Here is an 18,658-nt window from a genome sequence, read left to right as displayed (position 1 = left end):
AGATCACCAGTTACAGAACAGTGTGCAGTTATTTTGAGTCCGCAAACCAGAAACCTTCTTTAACAGTGCTATAAAGGCAATATTCTGCTCACTCATCTTCAGATATTTTTTCCACAAGATTATAACAACAACCAAACATTAAATATCCTTATTAAACAGATACTCACCATGTTTACCTCTGGTAATATCAACATACTGGCAAAGCCTAGGATGGGTGATTGTTTTAAGGATTTGAAACCTTCCTAAAATTTTGATGGAATTGGGTGTCAGAGGAAGGCCGTTACTTCCACAAACATCATGTGGAAGAGCTGAGGCAAAGAAGGTGGAAGCACCCATCTCAGTATCTCTTAAAGGAAACATTTATCTGCACAATCTTAAGCTCTTCCAAGCAGGCTGTGTTCCTTAAAAAGAAAACATACATAAAAAGTTTACACACAAATGATATACATTTTTGTGACTCATCTTATGAGTTGCTTATTAAATAATGCACTTAAATTTTTTTCTTCGTCAGTAAGGGGAAAATGGATATTTTTGCATAATTAACATGATATTAACAATACAGTGCTGCTGCATCATAAACATTACATTCAAACATGAAAATAGTTAAAACTGGTTTTAGCAGCAGACAAACACTTTAACACAGACAATCTTCAGAGCAATACTGCAATATAAAGGTTCTTTATTTAAAAACCAGTAACTGCACTGAAGAGAAAACATTCCTCTAAAGTACCACCTTGTACCAGCAGGCCACAAATCAAGATCGCCGCTTCTTGCGTGATAATTCAGCATCTACGTACTACAGCATTTCTAATAGTCTAAGCTACAGAGTAACAGTCTTCTGTTCTACCAATATTTCTTTCCTACCACAGGTAAACTACTAGTTCCCACACTAATAAATTACGGAAGCAATCTACAGAATATCAGAGTGCAATTCTGTGTACTCATGTATAAGAGCACACCCACAATCAGAGATGAAAAAGCCAAGCTCACTTTTCAGTGAGCTCTGGTCTGCAAGCTGTGACAGAGAAGCATTCCCACATAACATGACACGAGACCACATAACAGAAAAAGCTGATGCAGAAGAGCTAACTTCAACTCCAGAGGCCTCTGTGCATGTAATCAACAACAAGAGCCCACCATCTAATGTGGAAAGCACATCCAGCTCTCTGATCAGTTAGAAAAAGGTAATTATAAGCTCCTAAGCAGAGAAATATGTATAGAGTTGCACCAGGAAAACTGGAGAAGAGGAAGAACCTGCAGGATTTGAAGCCCATAAAAAAAAGTAATAGGAAAAGCTTATAGTATAAAACCAACATAATTCTTTCAAACCAGATGTGATAAATCTTTTATCACCGTAGGGGCTTCAAGAAATAATAAGAAAAGGTTGAAAAATGAGGCCAATCAATAATGAAGCTAAATACTGCTGTTATATCAGCCTTTTGGTCAACATCACAACCTTGTTCCCTGCACAAAATTCCCAGTAAAACTCACTTTCTTTTAAGAATCTTAGCTGAGATTCTGTTCCCATAATGGGTTGCACAGAGATCCTTGTACACCAGACGTATTTACTGAGTCTATACAACTGGAAATTACAGAGCATACCTTCTGCTTTTAATTATACAGTCTGATTTAAGATACAAAACAAATATAAGACAGCTTTCATCTATGTGCATGTGGCATTTCTCCTTTAGAAACAAAGATGTGAGAAACGGTCCTTTAGCTTCTAACAGATACTGACATAGATAATATGAATGAATGCATGAAGGCACCAAGCTTCAAAACAAACAACGACAAAAGTATACAAAAATGGCACAGATTTTGTATAGTGGTATTTTTGTGATCAAAAATCTTTGTAAAGATATAACGTCTATAATATCTTATGAATATTTAGTGTTTTAGGGAAGTGATTTATTTTGTGATTCTCAAAAAGCAACTAACAGGTAGAATATACCACTGGAAAGACATGGACTGGACTGAATGGAAGCACAAAGATTTATGGGTGTGCAGCAAGTTCCAATAGAGAAGCTTTCACTGTGTCTTTACAATAATCCAAGGTTCAGATTCCTGTAAAAACATTGTGTTTGCCAGAAAGAACAACCTGGCTTCAGAAAGAAAATACTTATTAACCAAGAGGAAAAAAGTTTGGATTTGGAAAGTGAATTATAACCTTCCTTGGCACAAATCCTCCAATAACTGTTTTAAAATAAAGAAACATTAACATAACTATAGTCTGGGCAGGGAGGTGCATTGAAGGAGTAAACTTGTGCCAAATATTGTGATGGATTATATGTGTAAATATTTAATAGGTTTACGCAGATGAGAGATGTTTTCCTTTTTAACTGTGGAGAAAGTAATACTCAAAACATTACATCTGCTTCCAGCTGACATTTGGAAAGAAATTTTAACGAAAAAAATTGCTAAATATCAAAAATCCAATGGCCTTTTAAAGAGATTAAGCTCTTCTTGTGTTCTAGATACACTATGCATACAAAGATGAATTAGATCACATGCAATGTTTTTAACTAGACAATCGCACATGCATCGCTCACTTCATTTGGGTGGGAACCACACAGACCAGAAGAAATGAGAAAAGCAGTGTCCCTGACAGCTACTAAAAGGAATCATCGATTTTAGAGGTATGCATTAAAACAAGTCTTCTTGTTACAGACTTAATTCTGTTGACTCCCAAAATGAATGAAAGAAATTATCTCTCATGTTGGAAAAGAGCTGGTTCTGTCAACATATAACTTTACCACAATTAAGGTCTGATCTCTGTCCTTAACTCTCCATTCCCATAGACTACAAGGACTGACTAACTAACTCAAGCAACTCCAAAACTAAAGCTCAGTCCTTCCACCAACTTTAAGAATGGCCACCAGTTACAGCTCAAGTTAAAAGTTCTTCTCAGCTAAAGTACTCTATTCCCTTACCAGACATTTCTAAACTCAAACATAAATGTTACACACATCTCAAAAATTCACCTGAATTTTTAAATAAATTTTCACAAAAAAAAACCTGGTAGAATTATAAAAATACAGAGCACTACATATTCTCTTTGTGTTCAGGGTATCACAGTTCACAGAAATTCATCTCTCCTACACAGAAAAGACGTGCATTGCATTAATTTTATACATTATGAGAATGAATTACATCCTGCAGAGCCTTCTTATTACTGCGAAATAACAAGAGAAAAGGAAAAATAAATGTTTATTATTTTAAATTGACAATAGGAATGGTTAAGGCAAATTTAATTCTAGGATTGAATTCTGGAAATTCAATTCTGATAATCCAAAACAGTGAGGATGGAGGAGGAAGTGATGACTTGTCTTATTAGTGTCATCTAGAATTACCGAGTCCTTTCCCAAGCACCATTTATATAGAAGACAGTCTGCCGCATCTGCGAAAGAGGTCTGGCATAAAGATTAGAAGTGCAGAAGCGGCCTGTTTTGCATCATACCTCTGAATGACCTTCCTCAGCTCGCTCCTCACATCCAAATCTCCCTCAAGAAGCTTTAAGATAGACAGAAATACAAACCAACATTCCCAGCAAAGCCCATCGCAAATAGATCTCTGCAAGTATCTAGTCCACATTCAGATTAGAACTATTTCACTAATCATTCACTTGACCGTCTTCCCACACCAAACACGAAGAAATAAAATACGAAAGGTCCTTTGTTGTCCCTCTGAACACAGACTGCTCTAAGAAAACATTTTTATTCAGAGTTTAGCACTATCTAGCCATCATTTTTCCACTGAAACAGAAGGCAATCGAGTCAGCCGCACACAGCCATTTGATGCTCAGAAGGAGGCAGTGCATGCACAGACAGATGAACCTGAATGAATTCATCCTGTGAATCGTATCTATGATGCAGCAATAACTCAGGTTAATAACTCTTTGCAATTTGAAATGGCAAGTTATCTAAAGGCCTCCTGAGAGCATGGGTGTTCACAATCCTTGCCTTATTAAGATAGTTTTTTGGAATTAAAACGTAATTAAAATCAGTACTGTTACTGAATTATTTTTAAAATCAAAATAATTTCAAGAGAGCAGGTGAACGCACTACACTTAAACTGCTTTTCACTAAACACCAGTATCTCCAATGAAATAGACCATTTTATAAAAAGAAAATATCTTTTGTGATAACTCTTAATACCTAAGAAATGACCAGGGACCCAGTTTGCTCATAACACACAAAGTCTTAAATAAACAAAAATATTAACTTATCGGCTTTATTTTTAAATTTTAAATTTAGTTCACCACAAATTTTTTTTTTTTTTTCATTTTCAAAACAAACATTCACTGCTAACAGCACGGTTGTACAAAAGACATTTTGAAAGACTACCTATGATTCTAAATGTAAGCAACACTGTGTTTCATTGAACATATTCTCCAATGGTATAACAGCATGCTTTTGTTTACAAAATTTCCTAACTACTCTGACACTTTTTTAAGAGGTATTTCACCTATAAATAAGAAATAACAGAGTCAAGGGCAAAAAACTACTGAACATTTAGCATGCTTAGATCTTTTTTGTCCCCTAAAAAATAGATATTTTGTGCTGACTACTGAAGTCTGTACACAAAAGTTAGTTATAGAAATCATTAAGGTTGGAAAAGATTACTAAGATCACCTATTGCAACCATCAACTCATCACCACCATGCCCACTAAACCATGACATTTCCAGGATCACATCCCTAAGCGTGGGCCCAACTAGCCTCAAAACTTTTATTCAGATTCCATCTACAGCAATTCAGCACACCTATTTATATAATCATAGTCAGAATTTTCATTATTATACTGTTATTCAATTTGAGACCAACAGCTAATGCAAAAAAAAAAAAAAAAAAAAAAAAAGTGTTCTGGCAAGGCTCCAAACTTACCTGCAACAAATACACAAATTTTGAGGGGAAAAAAGTAAGTGGCATGGTGATTTTGATGCAAGTGACTGATGAATATTTGGAGAGTTATTTTATGACAATTTTAAACAGTAGTTTCTTTTCCAATCAGTGATATTCAAGCATCACCTCACTCAAGTGAGAGAAATCAATAAACATGAAAAAGATGTTCTATATGAGCAATATTTGAGAAATTTGTTTCTTCTAATCCTGACCTGTTCATCTGTTTACCAGCGTAATTCGCTTTACCATCTCTCTCTTCATGAAGATGGGGCTTGCTACAGTTTCATTTACGCACTATCATAGAATCATTAAGGTCAGAAAAGGCCTCTAAGATGTCCAGCCATTCAGCTAATACCAATACTGCCCACATAACCACGTCCCTAAGTACCATCACCTCTAAGGCCAGTGACTCCACCACTCCCACGGCAGCCTGCTCAAATGCCTGACCACTCTTTCTGAGAAGCTTTTCCTAATATTCAACGTGAACCTCCCCCGGCACAAGTTGAGGCCCTTCCCTCTCTTCCTATCACTGGTTACACGGGAGAAGAAGCAGACACCCACCTCACCACAGCCTCCCCTCAGGAAGATGTGGAGAGCTACAAGGTCTCCCCTGAGCCTCCCTTTTTTCAGACTAAACAATCCCAGCTCCCTCAGCCACTCCCTGTAAGACTCACGCTCCACACCCCTCACAACTTTCTTTTGGACACGCTCCAGATCCTCGACATCTTTCCTGCGCTGAGGAGCAATACTGAGAAGTATACGGGCCCCACGCAGACGGCCACCGCACGCTCTGATCGGGCCGCTTCTCACACACCTGGCGGCCCTCTCTCAGCTCCTTCCGTCACCAGCGGCCACCGAAGGACGTCCCCCCAGCCCCAAACCCTGAGCCGTTCCCTCAAGAGAGCCCGGCGTGCAGCTGCCTGCTCGGGCAGAGCCGTGTGGGCAGGGTCAGGGCTCGTGCAGGGCGGGTACCTCAGCACACAGCACAGGTACCTCAACGGGCGGCGCCCTCCCTGACGTAATTCCCGCCCGCCGGCCTCGCAGGCCCCCCGGCCAGAGGCTCCCTGTGAAGTGCCTGAGTTTGCCTTTTATTTGGGCCTTTAAAAAAAAAAAAAAACACAATGAACCACTTTTTCTTTTTTTCTTTGTCGTGTTGAGCTATGGGAAAGGCTTCCCAAGCAATGCTCGGTTGGGGTGAGGCGCGAGGCTTTTGGCGGGCGGCTTCAGGCGCTCGCTGAGGCAGCCCCAGTGGGCTTCCTCTCTGTGCGAGGCGAGGAGCGCGGCGGCGGCGGCCCGGTTGATGTGAGTGGCGCTTGGCGGGGCTGGGAGAGGGCATCTCGGGCGGTGTGCTGCGGAGAGGGACGAGGGTTTGAGACAAGGAGATGGTGTCGGGCTTCACGTGCGCGGGAGCGTGGCCTTGCGGGTCCGGATGCCTTGGTCCGTAGGGAGGGAGCAGGCAGGTGAAGCAGTTCTTCCGCAGCGTGAGGTGTCCTCCTGTCAGCCCGCCCACTGGAGTGGCGGCGTGGCGGGAGGCTGCTGAAGGAAGGGCTATGAGAGCCTGGAGGCCACAAAGCGCCTGCTAAGCTTTGCAGAGGAGATGGTTTGCCAAATGAGGTTCACGGTGTTTGTGTGGAGATTTCAGCGAGTGAAATGTAGTATAGTAGCAAACTGTCCTCAGTAGAGATAGTTGCAGGACTTAACCTGCAGCACCTGCCTCTGCGTGAGGCAGCATGGAGCGGGTAAGAAGGATGAGCTTATGATTTATTGCTTGTTACAGCAGCAGCACACCACCAGTGTTATGTGGCAGAATTACTGAAATACCGTACAACTTGAGCTAGGCAGTGACTATGTTTCTGCTAAACTTGATTTGCAGTGGTATTTTCTTCATTTTGCAAAATAGCTGCAAAGTTGTCCTTGCATATCCCACTCTTTCTATTCTTTAACTCAGATTTTTTTAATACCCACGTTGTGGCTCACTAATATGTGTGGTTCAGGATACTTTATGTGAATTCTGTAGTAGTTCAAAGCAGTGATCAAATATAGCATCTCAGCAGGGGAAACGGATGTTTACAAGGGTGGATAGTGATAGGACTAGGGAGAATGGTTTTAAAGTGAGACAGGGGAGTTTCCGGTTAGATATCAGGAGAAAGTTTTTCACACAGAGGGTGGTGACACACTGGAACAGGTTGCCCAAGGAGGTTGTGGATGCCCCATCCCTGGAGGCATTCAAGGCCAGGCTGGATGTGGCTCTGGGCAGCTTGGGCTGATGGTTGGTGACCCTGCACATAGCAGGGGGGTTGAAACTAGGTGAACACAGTGGTCTTTTTTAACCCAGGCCATTCCATGATTTTCATATGCCTTCTTCATTCACTTGTACTGGTTACATTCAAATAATAATACCTTATTTCAAGGATCTTTTGGAAAATAAACCACAAATCTGTATAAACAAAACTAAAGTCCTAAAACTGCTTTTTAGTGTCAAATATTATTGAAAGGGATATGATGTTATAATAATCTGTGGGTCTTAAGTAACAAATTCCCCTTACACAAATCTTATCAATTGGTAGAGCATTTTCTTACATATTCAGCCTAAAGAATCTTTGCTTGTCCTATTATGTTCCTTTCTCATCCCATTCAAATTAACACTATGTTCTTGTTATGGTAATCCTGACTTGAAATAATTCTGAGAAGTATGTTGTTGAATTGCTTTGATGTTTTGTCAGTAGTGAATCCTAACGGTGCAAGATGTTGCAGACAGAGTGAATTAAGTCAAAATAACTCTTACAACTAACTTGAGAAAATTTAGTTTGGAGTTTTTTGGTTTTGTTTCTTTTGTCATATTAAGGCAGTCCTTTTTGAAAAAAAAAAAAAGCCCTTAGAAAGTCATAGAACTATCTTGTATATTCTGGAGGACAAGAACTCAATAATGGTGAGGAATAGTTTTTAAATTTTCAAGAAAAAAGTGTAATACACTGCAAAATAGGAGATGAGTTTTATCTTAGATGTACATGGACCAAATCTCTCCTAGGTAAAAAGTAATTGTCCTAAGGATACTAGCCCTAAGTTTGGGTCTTCCAACAGATTTCCTTTGAGTTTCTTGGTGATTAGTAGTTCTTACTTCATCATGCATTTGAACTTCACACAAGAACTTTATTTTCATTCTGGCTTTTGTTTCATCTTATTTTAGAGCTCACTACATTCACTAGTTTTTTTTTTTTAAGGGGGGAGGGGGTTCCACTAGCACCAGTGTTGTGTTGCTAGTGGAAGATGTCTCATCTCAGTATGCTGTAGAAATTGTATTGACTTTGGAGAGTTAAATACTCAATGACACTGAGTAGTTGATGAATAGTAAATTCTCTATTAATTGGAGGACTTAGTCTAATCTAACTTCAGAGAATGGAAAGAGCATTATAAATGCCTAAAAGCACAGTGAAAAATATCTATATAGTAGAAGTGAGCATAAAGCTCACTCAAGAGAAGGAATTACGAAGCATGGAACAGCAAGAATCTGATGCATCATGTTTTCGAGCTTTTCTGATTAGGAGTTTTGGGTTTCATATAACAACTATCATGTACAGGTTTCATTCAAATTTGTCTCTTCTGTAGAAGTATTTTCTGAAACCTAAAGAATTTCAAATGCTAGGCAACACAATTAAAATGAATGGCCAGCATAGAAGACAGCTGCTATGAACATCAGACGTGAGCAAAGTAAATAGCATCTATAGTTTCTTCAGCTGATATGAGTTCTGTGACTGCAGTCCTGCAGAGAAACCCTGGTAACCTATTTAGTTTTCCTTCAAAACAGTTACCTGTATGGTTCTTATTACCATCTCCAAGATACATTTCCCTTGTTAGATTTCCTGTCATACTTGCCCTTTGGGTTTGGCGAAATGAATGTTTAGATTTCATCTCCATGGTTACCTTAGTATGAAATAGTAGCAGAATGTTCCTCTGATAGCACTTCTGTTTTTTTTAAGCTTTTCTTTTTTTCCCTTCAGTGCAGTGAAAACCATGTTTACTCATTATTGAATACAGTCTCAGGAAGGTTTGGATGTTTCTCAAAGCAGCCTTCTGAACTTTTTTTTTTTTTTAAAGATGTAAAGCTGCTTTTCTTTTTAGAAAAAAGAAAACAAGAATTACTGGGTAGGTTTGGTGGCTGCAGATCAGTAAGTCATCAGTTAGTTGTCCCAGTTTTCTTTTCTTTTGAAAAACAAATTGGCTGCTGCATTAGGACTTAAGACATGCACTGACAATTATGCATTTAGTTAAAATCAGTATGAGCACTGTAACTTAACTGCTGCTGTTTTAGGCTTGTAAAACTCATACAAAAGAACCCAAATTAAGAGTTTGGTGTGTCATCCATCAACAGCATATATTTTCTGATACAAAGTAGATACTATGTTGTCTCATTAGTATTGTAAGGCTGTCTTCTGTTGGTCTAGAAGCTGGCAAGAGAGTTAGGGTGATTCTTAAAGAAAAAGTAGCAAGGAAGATTACAGTGATGTGTGACATTTTACTTATACCCTTCCCTTTGAGTGGTACCCTTTTAAAGAAATCCTGATAAAATTCTAGGAAGCAACCAAAGATGCTAGAACTGTACCTAAAAGCACGTGCTCTGTGATAGAAGTGGTAACAGACTGGCTGCACACACTAGCTCTTGCTCATGTATTGGGAAAATGTGATAGAAGAAAAAAAAAGGAAAGAGCACATTAAGCTGTAAAGCTGATACAGCGCTAATATGAACTTCTTAACTAGTTTCTCTCATTAAGAGAGGCTTAATTGTAAGAAAAGGACTTTTTGGTATGAAATATCTGTCGAATAAGTACGTCTCTTTGGTGCTTTAAGGAGTTTAGTCTATTTTAAGCTGCATCCGTCATTAAACTTGTGTGTGTGTGGTGCTGACCTTGGCACAGGAGCACGTGCCTTCTCTGTGTGCATGTCAGACAAACAACAAAAGCCCTATAAGGTTGTGTTTAAGCTAGTCTTTTTTCTGCTCACAGTGGCTGCAAGATACTTCAGACTTAGCCCTCAGGGGTCTGGGATGGTGGCATCCCACACCAGGGCCTGTCCTGTCCTCAAAAGGATGAGGTAGTCCACTCACCAGCATCATACATTTGCAAATTAATTTATAATACCAATTTCTTCAGAATATGAAAGTAACATGATTTTGTATTTCACAGGTGTTTTTTTTTTTCCTGTTTTTCACAGTTGCAAATCTTTGTCCTTCCAAATTACTATACCTGAATACAGGAAGATACCACAATTACAAAGGTAGATTTTGCTGCATATTTTTAGAAGTTAAAACACTGAGATATAAAAAGAGGAATTTTTTTTTTTTCTAATGCTAGATGTAATGAAAAGACCATAGCAGAAAGGGAGCAGAAGACCTCAAGCTCATTCTCATCTACATGTTATACTTACATTGCTTTGGATGTATTTACCTAACCTGTTTTTAAAACTCTCCGATGATGGATATTCCACAACTTACACAGGCAGTCTGTTCAGACCCTTGCTCTTACTTGAAAGTTTTCCAAATGTCTAACTTAAATCTTCCTTGCTTTTTTCTGTCTGCAGTAGACCTGGTGAATAGTTTAGTCCTGTTCTCATACCAACTTCCTTTGTGTTTGAAGAATAAGACCAAGCCTCCCATCTATTTTCTATAGACTAAACAACTTCACTTCTTCCAAGCTTTTTGATCTGCTTTGGAGTATCTTTAAAAAGTTAAGGAATAGGATAATCTGAACATCTGTGGCAATTGTGAAGAGTCTCGGGTATGCATGAGTACAATGTGCATGTCACTTGGGAAGCCTCTTGAGCAGCTGGGACATTTTGTCTCTGATAACACACAGCTAGAAAGCTTTTCTGCTTGTCTTGCCTTTACTTCCGCCCATCTCCTACCTCCTTTTTTAGAGAACTTACAAGCTTGAGCAGATTTTTGTTTTTCAAACTGATGGAAAGGAGCACATTAACGGAATAGATTTCCGGATAAGAGCTTATACTCCTCTAATATGTTTGTAGTGTGGTATTATATTAACTAATCAGCTGGTGACTGAGCCATAAATACATTTAATGGTGGAGTACGTAAGAGGTACGAAGCATTTTTCAAGCACGTATTTCCCCCTTGAAAAATGTCTCCTTTCCAGTTCTAGTCAGTGAACTACATCTGACAAACAGAATGAGAGAAAGCACTTGATCATTATAATTTAAGTGTGATAGTTTGCATGAATAGCTTGATAGCTCTCAATATTGGAGATTGTTTCTATGTTCTTTTGAGTATAAGTATACACATTTAGATTTATATCAGAAAAATCCAGGCACACTCTGCTTCTGACAAGTCCTTATGGTACAACATGGTTAGTTTATGATCAGTTATCACTATAGCTTTAGGTAATTACTGGCAGTCCTGAGAGCAAAATTCAGCATCTGAAAAGTGGCATACCTATCAAGACCAACACACAATGGCTATTCCAGATTTTAGTGTCTTCTTACTTTTGTATCACTAGTTTATACATACAATTTCAGTTTTTCAGTATGTTTAAGTGAATGGGCTAGATCAAGTGGTTCAAATGAAAAACTAAAAAGAGCAATTCAACTTGTTTCTTTATAAGTAATTAACTTTCTGAAATAGTTAATTTATTTAAAGACTCTAATAGGCTAATATTGAGCATTATCAGTAGCGATATCATACTATTAAGGAATTGTTTGCTGGATGATGTATATTTTTCTTGAGTGTCCTTGACTCTATTCTTCTTCTTCTGTAACTCAATAAATCCCACCTACTGTAAGGATAGGTAGTAGGAAACATAGCTGCTTTAAGCCTAATAAAGGTAGCAATCAAAATTTAGCAACAAAGAAGGAACTACTTACCCCCTTTCTAAGGACCAGGACTCACCAAACACTCTAAAGAAGACAATCTACAAGCAGAGAAGCTTCCCTTGTGGCTGCCAGCCCTTAAATGAGGCTGGGGGGGGTAAGCCAAGGTCTGCCCCTTCCGGTGGCACAGGTGAATTGTTTCCACCTGTGCTCCCAGGGTTGGTTATATATGGCCCTTCACCAGCTACTTAATCATGTTATTTAGGTTGTGACCTAGTGATTTCTGGGCACTCCCTAATATGGGGTCAGGAGAGGTGTAGGAAGATGAAGGTAGTTAGGGTGATAGGTCAATTTCTTCACTGAGTAATTTGTTGAGATCTTGCACAGGAGTACTTTCCCATGTTTTACTTTAGTGCTTGGGAGTTGTTTTTTCTTTGTTTTATTTTATTTTGTTGGGGGGTATTGTTAGTTGTATCTTCTTAAAGGTAGATTTTTTCATTTTGTCTAGAGAAACTGTGAGAAAATTTTTAGTGTCCATACTTAATTTGAACATTATTAATTGAGATAATGAAAAAGTGAATTATTAAGGATGTTGTCTCTGCCTATGGAGTTGAAGGATAAGGTTTCTTTTAAAAGATGCTCATGATTTAGAGAGTTACGGTAGTCTGAAATTTTTCTGTTTTAATGTTTCAACTCATTGGAGAAGGTCTGCAACAGCAGCTATAATTGCTTGTTGATGTTTGCTATTTCTGAAGAGAATAGTTGTTGGTACTCTAATGAAATGCTAATCTCAGAGAATTCCTGTCTGGAAAGTGTACTGAGCAAAGAAAAATTCTAGGAAAGAACTACTTTCTATTAACTTAGCTCTTGCCTTTTGTTACACTCAACATCTTTCTCTCAAGTTCTTATGCCAACTCTATATAACTAAACAGCATAGAAACTGGCCTTTGGCTCCAGAAAAACAGCAGGGAAGCTTGAACTAGGATTGATTCTGGAAAGCCATCCATCTTGTATTTACTGATTGTTAGTTAAATGCACTTCATGTATAAAAACCCATTTTTCTTCCCACAAAATGCTGGGGAAAAAAGCCTAACAGAGATTCTGTGTTGGATTAGAGGAAAATTGAATTCCTCTCATAACTGTTTCCCTGGTGTGTTGTCTCATATCCTAATTATCTGAAGGCAGACAGATTCTGAGATGCTTTTTACATTGGAAAGCAGTTGGCAATACATAAAACATCTCTAAAAACTGCCTTGTGCTCACAAGTCTCTTCTTGAGATTACTTGGTGCAATTTTTTGGCCTAAGTTTTTCCATTACAGAAGACTTCTATTTCCATTTCCTTCTCATCAGGAGCTTTCCCAACATAGCATGGACTGTGTATGGATTGATAGTTTAAAGATTAGGCTCTTACTTCGGGACCCTCTCGGAAATGATCCATGGCTATTGGATCTAGTTTCTATCCCAGTGTGTTTCTCAATTACACTTTAATATACAGCTTTGTAGTGGCATCGTATTTCAGACTCAGAAGATAAGTGAGCAGATCATCTCAGCAGCTCAGTGGGTTGGGGCAGCTAGGGACTGTTATTCCCTCAGGAGCAGACATGTTTGCTCATGGCATGTAAAAGGGACTATGTTTGGCTTAGTTGCAGCTGCTCTGGAGTGAAGGCTGTAAGTTCATGTACTTGCTCGTTCTCCTGTAAGCTTTGAAACCTTCTGTGTGAAGTGGTCTGCTAATTGGTAACAGTCACATACTGAGGAAGTCACCATTGCCAACTAGGATATGACACTGAATTGTACATTGGGGAAATTAATCTGTTCTTAGGGGTTGAATTACCCTGCTACATCACAGTGGGTAAGTAATTTCGCATCCATATGACCATCTATAAAATAATGCTAACGATATGAACTTAGGATGAGTTTTTTCCTTTGCACGAATAACCTTTACTTTCTCTGTAATTGTATTTTACTGAGAACTTGCTTGCCAATTTACATCTTTCAAAGTTCTTATGACAGGTTATTTGATTTTAAAATAATTATTTGAAATGGTTGTTTTTTCAGTAGATTAATTTGTATTACAGTGAAAGCATAATTAGCTCAATAGTAAACTATGGAAATAAGAAGTGTTTACTCCATAGATGAAAAACTGCCAGTCCCCAATAGATACTTCAAGGATTTTACTCTTGTATGCTGTTGGTCTTAGTAACTGGTGTAATTGCTTTTTGTGTCCAAGATGACTAGAAAATGTTTTTTGTTTGTTCTTGCTCTGCACAGGTCTATGTTTAAAGAGGAAAAAATAACTTGCCTTCTCCAGGTTTTAAGAGATCTGATCCTCTTTGAAAGCAGTCACTTCAAGCCAGCTTACTTTCTTGGTATTGTGAAAAGGTGCAATTTTTGCTGTGCTTTTTCTTAAATGGTGCTTAAATATTTATAGATAATGTGATTCAGAAGTTGACCTTGGTTGGCATACTATTCACTGAGTAGTAACTGTGTTGGTCTGAACTGAACCTGGAGAAATATAGTTGCTTGAGTACAGTTACTTTGGAATAGGATTAACAAGTGCTTGTAAACTCAGATCGTTAGTAAAAACTAGTCATGCTAGTTCTTTTCAGCACCAATGCATGAACTTTTTTGCAAGAAGTGATTCATGAATGCATTTAATATTAGATTAACAGAGGGAAGAAGACTGGGGCAATGTACTGTAAGAGCTACAGTTGTCCAAGGGATGGTAGAAGGTGCCTCAAGAAACGCTTGATCTTCCCCTCTGGATTAGAATGTAGAAAATAACTCGGATCTTTGAAGAGTGGCACTTCAAGATGGCCCTCTTTGTGATATAGGAAGGTCAGCTAGAGTGACTAGCAAGTCAAATAGAATCATAGAATTGCTCAGGTTGGAGAAGACCTTCAATATCATCAAGTCCAACCACAACCTAACTGTACTGCCCTAAATCTAACAACTCACCGCTAAATCATGTCCCTGAGCACCACATCCAAATGCTTTATAATAAGTAAAAAAATACCTTTTGTTTTCATGGTGTTCACATTTAATTTATCAGTTTTGGCAGCTGATACGGTCCAGAAAATAAACATATAAGATCTGAACAGTGGCTCTCTGTTGATAAGAATTAAGTGATTCTCATTTTAAAAATAAAAAACTTAAATGTAAGCGTTTGCCCAACAAGAGAAAGTGTTTGTTATTTTTTTGTATTCAGGCAGAAGGCATCTTTCTGTAAAATTTTGTTTGACATCAGTGGTAGATGTGATGTAACTGTGTAGTAAGACAATGCTGTTCCACTGTTTTTTGTATCTCAGCAGCAGCAAAGCTGTCACTTCTGATTTCAAGTATCTTTTCTATTGTTAATTCCTGGCCTTCATTTGGAAATTATTGATAGTTGTTGTACAGTCGTTGCTTCAAAAGTTTGGTGTTTTTTTGTGCTAAGAATAGGAAAGTCTTCATTTGCACAGATGGAAATCTTCTGAAAACCTTTTTCTTCAAACTTCTTTTTTATTCCTGTAGGGGAAAAAAAGTTCTATAGTTTTCTATCACCCCAAAGTTAAAACTGATCCAAAAGGGAGAATATTTAGGTAGCTACAAGACCTGGTAGTTATGTGTGGAAGTAATTGCTAGCAATTGTAACTCCCTCTGTATGTGATTAAAGGGAGAGACCTGTGTTTTGGCTCTGATGTCACAAATATGAGGTGGTATATACTATTCCAACATGCTTTTCAAGTGACATGTAACTGCTTCTGGCTGTTGAGGATTAGTGGCTGTCAACCCACTTTAGATTAGAAAGTTAATTTAGGCTTTTCACTCCACAGCTGAATAATTATTTTTTTCTCTGCACTGGTTAAGTTAGTATCTTTATGAAAGATTTTCATTAAAATACTGTTCTGCTGTACTCAGTGATGAAATTCAACTCTGGAAAGTGCAGTTAATTGTGTGATGAATGAAAATAGGGAAGTCACGTGTGGGAAGTTTTAGTTTAGGTAAATGTTTCTGTGGCTGAGTTCAAAGGTCTGTAAGGACCGACTGCTTTTCTCTCTCAAGGCAGCTTTGTTGATTCCTGTTAAATGATGATTGCCATCGTTCTTGCGTTGGTTGCGAAGACACATACATACATACATACATGCTTTCAAGTTGAATTTTCTTCAGCTTTTATTTGGCTCACATAAAAGAGTAGCTGGAGTTTCTACCTCAGTAAATACAAGCAATTGTTAATGCAGTTGTAGTTTAGAGCACTGGTCCTCTTGCTGTACATCTGCGTGGCGTCTGCTGAATGCTTTTGTGAGTGAATAATGATTATTTTTAACCTCTGTGCTTCCATTTGTGGAATGATTAAATCCTGCTTTGTCTTCTCACTGCTGTGAGATACTAATTCTACACGGTGAGAAGCTAATACTGAGGTAAAAGTAAAGACTTTAAAGATTCCCTGTCATTGCAGTTGAACTTTGTAGGGTAATTAGCAGGTGGCTTTCTGACATTGTGAGACTTAAGAATTGAAATTTCATGACTCTAAATTGAAAAGTCAGTCATCCTGTTTACTGTCCAATCAATGCAGTGGTTTTGCACCCCTTGCAAACAGTAAGAATGTTGCTGAATGATGCTTTTCAAACTCTCCAGACTTCTGAAAGGCTGTCTTTAAATTGACATTTTGGTGGCTAAGGTTTTTGCCATGTACTGCCCAAGCAGACCCAAAAGAAAGTGGACTTTGAGAGGTGTTTTAAAAATGTATGTTTTCAAACAAACATGGGAGAGGGGTAAATATTTCTTCTTTACCTTATTATGACTGCTGTGCATGTTTTTTAGGCAAGTAGTGTGAACAATCACTTTTTTTAGTATAAAGTTACAGAAAACAATAAAAATTATCCAAGATCAACAGGTGGCAGAAAATCCAGAAATACAGTGCAGTCTGTCTGATTTATGGGTCGTTTACCCTCTAGTTATGACAGTAATCTAAAGCTTTCACTCCCCCATAAAACCCCTGAGGATGAGCAACAGTGCGGATTCTTGGAGTTCTTCTGTGGCATATGCTGACCCTGCAGACTTGCTCAGATGCAGCTGAGTCCACTTATATTTCTGAATGTATAAGCATATGTGTGTGTAATTGTGAAGTCCATCACCTGTCAAGGAAGTTTTATGGGGATATTTTGAGACGTATGTAGCAGCTACTTTTTATTTATTTGAGTACAGTGGTATCCATTGGATACATGGTGCTCTGGAAAGCTAAGGTTTTATAAATAAATAAATGCAAAAGAAATGTGAAAGAGCTTGATGGAAGCTTTTTGTTCCAAGGAGTTGGATGCATTTGGGGTTTGGAGTTCAGTGCTTATAGCCCAAGAAACAAGGTACCAAGTTGTACGTGTTCTATCTTTTCCATTGCAGGAGTTATGTAAGAATTCCTTCTGCACGTGGTGATCGTTTGCTGTATGATTCTTATAGTGCTATTAAAGCATTAATGCAGCAAGATCCAAAAGAGACTGCTGAAAAAATACATGAGGTTATCCAGCTGTTCTGGCATAAAGCTGCTCCTTAAATTTCAGACTGCTGTAAAGCACAGTCAGATGAATCTCTGGTGATCGTCCAGGGGACCTGGCAGATGCAGTGGACGCGTAATTTGTTGGAGCTTAATTCAAGCAGTGCAGATAAGTTGCTTTTCTTGAGCAACCCAAGAATTACTGGCCGTTCTGCTTAGGAAATTAAGCTGCATGTAACTTTGTATGCAGTCTTTATTGTGACTGAAAAGTTTTTGGTAGCGGTGAAGAATTTTGTTGCAAATGATGTCTGTATCTCATGACTTTTGTCCTAACCTGGGCAGTCAAACCTGCTCCTGGTAGTTATGTCTCTGCTTTGTTTAATCCTTGGGGTGCCTGCTCAAACATACGAGTGTGCACAAAGATCATTTGGAGTTGAAACTTGCCAGCAGTAGAAATTTTGCGCAAGCTCATGGACAGGATACAAATGAAATTGCAGCTACTCTTCACTTTCCTTAAACCTTTGAGTGCTCCAGCCGTGGAGTATTAAGATGCGATGCAGTTAGTTAATATGTTGTAGCATCTACTTTATGTTGAAATGAAACTTGAGTGCAATATCGGAATGTTTTTTCTTCTAATGGTCTGTACGATACAGATCTGAAGGACTCACTTGAATTCAAATTAAACCTGTTGTCCTGCATTTGAAGGATTTCATACTTTTGCTTTTATCTGTCATAACAAATAATTGACATTTTTTTCATGCATTCCTTCTGATAGTTTTGGTTCTGTTTGTCTGACTGATGCTATGGCTCACCCATGTCTTTGGTGCATCCTTCTTTCAAGAGTGACTTGCCTTCATATTTAAAAATAGTCTTGAATAACTTGCCTCAAAATTGATACCAGTGGTTGAGCTGCTTGTAGTATGTTCCATCCCATTAAATATATATTTTTTCATACTGTGTTTTTCAGTATGCAAAGGTTTGGATTTGTGTGTTTTTACTCTTTCCAGCCCTTTAAGATAGGGAGGAGTAAGCTCTTAGGACTACTAGAGGTCCTGTCTACAGCTGATCTGGCAGCCATCAGCTGAGAATGAGCCTGATTTATCTGGCAGCCATCAGCTGAACTGTGTTCTCCAGAGCCAGCAAATCATTTGCTAGGGCTGGCACTGCTTCTTGGATGGATGGTGTTAGACATGTTAGTTGTTTGGAAATCTGCAAAGTAATTGTTCTGAGCCTCAGTGCAAAAATGTGAGTTGAAATAACATATGGCAGAAATCTACGACTGTGCCTTATAATTTTCTGCTTGGCAATTTGCTTTCAGTATGGGCTACACATTTGTTTACAGTTGATGAATATTTTTTAAAGTGTACTTAAGTGCTCCAAAAATAACAACAGCAATAATAACAACAGTTGGACTATTCAAGTGTTTAAAGCCCCAGTCAAACCAATTGCTTGTCGGGCAGAACAAAGAAAATAG

General features: G+C 38.4%; 2 protein-coding genes across 50 annotated transcripts in view; one reads left to right on the top strand and one right to left on the bottom strand.

Annotated features, from left to right (window-relative positions):
* TBCK (TBC1 domain containing kinase) overlaps positions 1-5,955 on the bottom strand; it is a 137,325-nt gene extending 131,370 nt beyond the window's left edge. For 46 of the 48 annotated variants that reach the window (XM_085222349.1, XM_085222344.1, XM_085222314.1 and 43 more), the window contains exons 1-2: positions 5,715-5,946; positions 168-401 (exon numbers count right to left, since the gene is read on the bottom strand). In XM_085222349.1, the coding sequence (XP_085078475.1) occupies positions 168-360 (193 nt within the window). In that variant the 5' untranslated portion in view covers positions 361-401; positions 5,715-5,946. Of the gene's footprint in view, positions 1-167; positions 402-5,714 lie in introns of all 48 variants that reach the window. The other 2 variants (XM_085222360.1, XM_085222361.1) reach the window with 2 other exon arrangements.
* A 105-nt stretch (positions 5,956-6,060) lies between these two features.
* Positions 6,061-18,658, top strand: part of AIMP1 (aminoacyl tRNA synthetase complex interacting multifunctional protein 1) — a 29,295-nt gene continuing 16,697 nt past the window's right edge. The window contains exon 1 of one of the 2 annotated variants that reach the window (XM_003205496.5): positions 6,061-6,202. In XM_003205496.5, coding sequence (XP_003205544.1) covers positions 6,201-6,202 — 2 coding nt within the window. In that variant the 5' untranslated portion in view covers positions 6,061-6,200. Of the gene's footprint in view, positions 6,203-13,329; positions 13,567-18,658 lie in introns of those variants that run through there. The other variant, XM_010709801.4, reaches the window with a different exon arrangement.

This window comes from Meleagris gallopavo, chromosome 4 (assembly GCF_905368555.1).
Source record: "Meleagris gallopavo chromosome 4, MGAL_WU_HG_1.1, whole genome shotgun sequence".
NCBI lineage: Eukaryota > Metazoa > Chordata > Aves > Galliformes > Phasianidae > Meleagris > Meleagris gallopavo.
The sequence above is the reverse complement of the archived record's forward strand: the minus strand, read 5'-3'. Positions and strand labels throughout refer to the sequence as shown.